We start from the raw sequence: 6543 nt of genomic DNA, 5'->3' as shown, positions 1-6543 counted from the left end.
ACACCCTGCAAAGCCCCTCCAGGAGCCGGCCCCCAGCCTCCGCCCCGGGCACGCACCGCTCGGCTTCGCTGGCTACGCGGCAGAGGGGGGCGGGGGTCTTGGGTGAGGGGAGCCAGTCTCTAGCCCCGGATACGCGCGTGACCCCGGGCGCATGCGCGCCGCCCCTCCCTCCGCCCTCATCTTCCCCTCCCTGAGCTCACTGCGCAAACGTAGCGGAACGAGGTCGGGCTCCTACTCTCTTAGGAGACGTGGGGGCCCCTTACTCGAGTTCCGTTAGGATTACCATCCTAGCCACGAGAGACCCAGAGCGAACGGAACAATACCTTCAATGGGGGGGGGGGGGGGCTTAAGGGGGACGCCGAATTTCACCTTCCATTTTAATTCCCTCCCCTGGGAGGCTTTGCACACTCCACAAACATCTTCATACACCCTTTAGTTGCGAGGCTCCTGGCGCATGCGCTCAAGAACGTAGCCGAAAGAGACAAAGGTGATCAATTTCTGTTTTTTTTCTTAAGGTATGTAGGAGAACTTTTTCATCCTCAGTTTAAATGAAAGGGGGAGAAAATTTTGGCTTGTCATTGAAGGTATTGTTCTCTCGCTCAAATAAAAAAAACCTTGTAGAGAATTATCTGTTGACCTCAAACTATTACTTCCGTACTGAGTCGCCTTCCGGCTGCCGCCATTCTGTGTGGAGGCGTCTGGAACCGCTGCTGATTGGCCAATAGGGAGGGGTTCGGTGGTTGTGGTTGGTTAACGAGAAAGGGCCTTTGCTCAGTGAGTGGTTGATGTGGAAGGGACAGAGCGCGCGCTGAGCAAGTTTTGAAAGTGGACCTGAAGACTGCTCATCCTAAGGGGACTATGGCGCTGCGACCAAGCCTCGGGAACTGCTTCGGGCGCTGGTGCCCCTCCGACCTCAGCCTAGGTGAGGAAACAGTGAGAGAGACGGGAGGGCAGTTCCCGGGATTGGGCGGGAATGTGAATGGAGAAAGGAACGGAACTCAGACATCTTGCCTCCTAGTCACTGACAGGCCTCTTTATCTTGTCATCTCCTATCTGGTCGTATGATGGAAGGGGCGATTGGAAGCTTCTGTGGACCTCACCTCTTTGGGCATTCCCTTCACAGGAGCCAATCGCAATACATCCATGCCTTCACCCTGTCCAAGCCGACCTGCAAATCTTTCTTAGCGTTATCAAGATATTATTACAGTACCCGAAGTTTCAGTCTCTCACTTACACCTGCCCATCTACTCAATCATTCACTCGTTTCTTTGACATTTTCACGCCATTTCTTTCTCATTATTTATCTTTTGGTAATATGTTGTTGTAGAGAGGCAGCATACTATGAGGCTTTGAAGTCTGGGTTTGGAGTTAGGAAGACCAGGACGAAAATTATGCTTCCAAGTAACTGTGTGTCAGTAGGCAAATCATTTAACTTTTCACTGCTCCAGGCAACTCTCAAAGACTAAATTACTAAGTAGTGATGGCCTTCTTCTGACCTCTGTACAGTAATGAAATGACTGGTTGATTTGCAGCCCTTTTGTTTATGCACTTTTTACTGTCAAAACAGTAGTTACTCCTCATTCACTTTTTTTTCCCCTGTGTTGTTTGTTAGGCTGAACTATTTTCAGTGATTCTGAATATGAACTGGGAGGGTGTGCTATATTCTGGTCTTTTTTTTTAATAAGTTTTTATTGATGTCTTCTACATTGCCCTAACTTTTCCCATTATCCTTTCTCATTCCCTCTCCCTGAGAGCTATCTTATATAACAATAGTATTTTTATGTGTTTATTTTAAATATATTTTTATTTCAATAATTATTTCTCAATTACATGTAAAATTTTCAAATAAGAATTTTTTAAAAAATGTGTTCCAAATTCTTTACTCTCCTATCACACCCCCTTCTTGAGAAGATAAGCCATTCTATATCAGTTATGCATGTAAAGTTATGCAAAATAAATAATATTTTTAAAGAAAAAAGAGGCAAAACTGAACATAATTAATCAATACTATGTTTTTGATCTGTAATGCAATTAACCATCTATTTCTACTCAGAAGGAGACAGGTAGTATAGGGAAAGACATACTGGATTTGGAATTCGAAGACCTGGAGTCAGATCCTGCCACAACTTCCTAGCCAGTCAATAAACATTAATTAAGGGCCTACTGTATGCCAGGCACTGTGCTAAGTGCTCTCATGAGCACAGTAGTCACACCCCAGTAAACCTCCTCTGCATATAGACTAAACCAAGTTGAGGGTAACATATGGGCCACGAACTCATCCCCCAGTTATGGGTGGAGGAGAACAATTTATTCCAACTGCCAGCAAGATTGCAGAAACACTTGGAACTTGATCAGTCATCAAAGGCCATCCATTACCAATCTTTCTGACTTTTATCTTGCCATTGTACTTCAGTGACTTTGAAAGAGAATGAGGCTGACAACATTGAGCAACTCTGCCACACTTAAATTCAATTCATACACAAGTCAAGACATCATTCCATGATGTCATTTTTTTCTTCTAAAAGGAAGGACAAACAGGGAAACAATAAGCAAATGTGCCCAGATAAACTATATAGGATTAATAGGAAATAACTAAAGAGGGAAGGACATTAGAATTAAGAGGGGTTGGAAAGATGGATTTTATCTGGGACTTTAGGGAATTGGTAGGTATAGAGATGAAAAAGGAGAGCATCCCAAGATGGGGACGGCCAGAGAAAATGCCAGTTGTTGGGTTATGAAGTGTCTTACTCAAGTTTCTGGGAGCATATTGGGAGGCAATGTGGCATAATGAAAGAGTGGCAGAGGAGTAGCTTAAAGCTGCACTAAGGATTTGGGGATATCCTATTTATATGTATGTTATCTCCTTAGGTTAGCCTGGAAATTCTGCAAGGGTTTTTTCCCTCTTTTATCATCCCTTTCCTCCCAGTACCCAGTACTGTATACAAATCTGTACAGAATAGATAAAAGATAATATAGGAGAAAGATCATAACTAGTTGCCCTTTGGGGAGAGGTGGTAATGTTATGGTAAAAAATGCAACATTGAAACAAATTAGGGAATTCTTTGTTTGGCTTTTAAAAAGCCCTGTACAACCTGGTCCCATCCTATCTTTCCAATCATGTTATTAGAAGTAGCTAGTGGTACAGAAGATAGACCTACTACTACAAAGAAGTGTCTTGTTCTTGGAACCCCCAGGAGGTCCATGTCACTAGCTGTGTGACCTTGGACAAGACACTTAACATCTCTTGTTTTCAGTTTTCTCATCATTGAAATTAGGAAGTTGGTAAATGTCCTCTGAGGTAACTTCCAGTTCTAAATTTGTGTCCTTGTGATCCTATGTAATGAATCCCATACTGATAACTAGGTCAGTTCTTGTCATAATGTTTATAGTCACTTTAATTTTGGGGGGTGATGTTATTATTCAGTGCTGGCCATGTTCTGGCCTTGTTCTTTTTGGAGAAAGTAAATGTGATAAATAGGTGTGGGGCTTATGTGTAGTTTGGCTTAATTTCTTATTATTGATCCTTATTTTCCAATATATTTGTTAGTCCTTTATGCCTTGAAGTCACCAAGTATGAAGGCTGATGTTGACTTAAAGTGGAAGGTATAATTTGAGTATTTTGCAAGATTCCTTATGTCTCCATTATTTGCAATGGATGTAGAAACAGAATACAGTTAGTTATATTGATGGTGGCTCATTTGCAAATGGTCAGAATCATTTTCCTGATCTGTTTCCTGGGCCTTCTAAAGGTTTGTTGTTACTGCTTTTTTTTTAAAACATTATTTTATTTGGTCATTTCCAAACATTATTCACTGGAAACAAAGATCATTTTCTTTTTCTCCCCCCACCCCCTCCCACCCCTTTCCCTCTCCCATAGCCAACGCACGATTCCACTGGTTATCACATGTGTTCCTGTTTCTAACCCATTTCCATGTTGTTGGTATTTGCATTAGAGTGTTCATTTAGAGTCTCTCCTCAGTCCTATCACCTCCACCCCTGTAGTCAGGCAGTTGCTTTTCCTCATTGTTTTTATTCCCACAGTTTATCCTCTGCTTGTGGATAGTGTTTTTTAGATCCCTGCAGATTCTTCAGGGAAATTGCATTGACACTAATGGAGAAGTCCATTACGTTCGATTGAACCACAGTGTATCAGTCTCTGTGTATAATGATTTCCTGGTTCTGCTCCTTTCGCTCTGCATCACTTCTTGGAGGTTGTTCCAGTCTCCATGGAATTCCTCCACTTTATTATTCCTTTTAGCACAATAGTATTCCATCACCAACATATACCACAATTTGTTCAGCCATTCCCCAATTGATGGGCATCCCCTCGTTTTCCAATTTTTGGCCACCAAAAAGAGTGCAGCTATGAATAGTCTTGTATAAGTCTTTTTCCTTATTATCTCTTTGAGGTACAAACCCAGCAATGCTGTGGCTGGATCAAAGGGTAGACAGTCTTTTAGCACCCTTTGGGCTTAGTTCCAAATTGCCCTCCAGAATGTTTGGATCAATTCACAACTCTACCAGCAATGAATTAATGTCCCAACTTTGCCACATCCCTTCCAGCATTCATTACTTTCTGTTGCTGTCATGTTAGCCAATCTGCTAGGTGTGAGGTGATACCTCAGAGTTGTTTTGATTTGCATCTCTCTGATTATAAGAGATGTAGAGCACTTTTTCATGTGCTTATTAATAGTTTTGATTTCTTTGGCTGAGAACTGCCTGTTCATCTCCCTTGCCCATTTATCAGTTGGAGAATGGCTTGGTTTTTTGTACAATTGATTTATCTCTTTGTAAATTTGAGTAATTAAACCTTTGTCAGAGGTTTTTATGAAGATTGTTCCCCAATTTGTTGCTTCCCTTCTGATTTTAGTTAAATTGGTTTTGTTTGTACAAAAACTTTTTAATTTGATGTATTCCAGATTATTTATTTTGCGTTTTGTAACTCTTTCTAAGTCTTGCTTGGTTTTAAAGTCTTTCCCTTCCTACTGCTTCTTTTTTTAAAATTAACTGTTAATTAATTTAGAATATTTTTCCATGGTCACATGATTCATGTTCTTTCCCTCACCTCCACCATCCACTCTCCTGTAGCCAATGACCAGTTCCACTGGGTTTTACATGTATTGTAGATCAAGATCTATTTCCTTATTATTAATATTTGCACCAGAGTGATCATTGAGTCTACATCCCCAATCATATCCCCATTGAACCATGTGATCAAGCAGTTGTTTTTTTCTTCTGTATTTCTACTCTCAGTTCTTTCTCTGGATGTGGATAGCTTTCTTTCTCATAAGTCCCTCAATTTGTCCTTGAACATTGCATTGCTGCTAGTAGAGAAATCCATGATGTTTGATTTTGCCACAGTGTATCACGTTCTCCTGGTTCTGCTCCTTTCACTCTGCATCAATTCCTGGAGGTTATTCTAGTTCACATTGAATTCTTCCAGTTCATCATTCCTTGAAGCACAATAGTATTTCATCACCAACAGATACCACAATTTGTTCAGCTATTCCCCAATAGAAGGGCATCCCTTCATTTTCCAAGTTTTTGCCACCACAAATACTGTGGCTATAAATATTTTTATACAAGTCTTTTTCCTTATTATCTCTTTGGGGTATAAACCCAGCAGTGCTATGGCTGGATCAAAGGACAGACAGTCTTTTATCACCCTTTGAGCATAGTTCCAAATTGCCTCTAGAATGGTTGGATCAATTTACAACTCCACCAGGAATGCATTAGTGTCCCAATTTTGCCAAATCCTCTCCAACATTTATTACTTTTCTTTGCTGACATATTGGCCAATCTGCTAGGTGTGAGGTGGTACCTCAGAGTTGTTTTGATTTTCATTTTTCTAATTATGAGAGATTTAGAACACTTTTTCATCTGCTTATTGATAGTTTTGATTTCTTTATTCGAAAGTTGCCTGTTCATGTCCCTTGCCCATTTACCAATTGGGGAATGGCTTGATTTTTTGTATAGTTGATTTACTTATGAATTTGAGAAATTAGACCTTTGTCAGAGGTTTTTATTATAAAGATTTTTTCCCAGTTTACTTCCCTTCTAATTTTAATTGTATTGGTTTTATTTAAACAAAACCGTTTTAATTTAATGTAATTAATATTATTCATTTTACATTTGGTAACATTCTCTATTTCTTGCTTGATCTTAAATTCTTTCCTTTCCCATAGATCTGACAGGTATACTATTCTATGTTCCTTCTTTATATTTAATTTGTTTACCCATTCTGAATTTATCTTGGTAGAGGGTGTGAGAAGTTGATTTAGATCTAATCTCTCCCATACTATTTTCCAATTTTCCCAGCAGTTTTTGTCAAACAGTGGGTTCTTGTCCCCAAAGCTGGGATCTTTAGATTTATCGTATACTATCTTGCTGAAGAGGTTTACCCCAATTCTATTCCATTGATCCTCCCTTCTGTCTCTTAGCCAATATCATATTGTTTTGATGACTACTGCTTTATAGTATAGTTTAGAATCTGGTTATACAAGTCCTCATCCTTCACATTTTATTTTCATTATTTCCCTGGAT

General features: G+C 40.1%; 1 protein-coding gene across 5 annotated transcripts in view; it reads left to right on the top strand.

Annotated features, from left to right (window-relative positions):
* Nucleotides 1-358: 358 nt before the first annotated feature.
* NCAPD3 (non-SMC condensin II complex subunit D3) overlaps nt 359-6543 on the top strand; it is a 114141-nt gene continuing 107956 nt past the window's right edge. For 3 of the 5 annotated variants that reach the window (XM_007495166.3, XM_007495165.3, XM_056794651.1), the window contains exon 1: nt 598-922. In XM_007495166.3, coding sequence (XP_007495228.2) covers nt 859-922 — 64 coding nt within the window. In that variant the 5' untranslated portion in view covers nt 598-858. Of the gene's footprint in view, nt 516-597; nt 923-6543 lie in introns of those variants that run through there. The other 2 variants (XM_016421837.2, XM_007495167.3) reach the window with 2 other exon arrangements.

This window comes from Monodelphis domestica, chromosome 4 (assembly GCF_027887165.1).
Source record: "Monodelphis domestica isolate mMonDom1 chromosome 4, mMonDom1.pri, whole genome shotgun sequence".
NCBI classification, from domain to species: domain Eukaryota; kingdom Metazoa; phylum Chordata; class Mammalia; order Didelphimorphia; family Didelphidae; genus Monodelphis; species Monodelphis domestica.
This window is presented reverse-complemented; position numbering and strand designations above follow the sequence as displayed.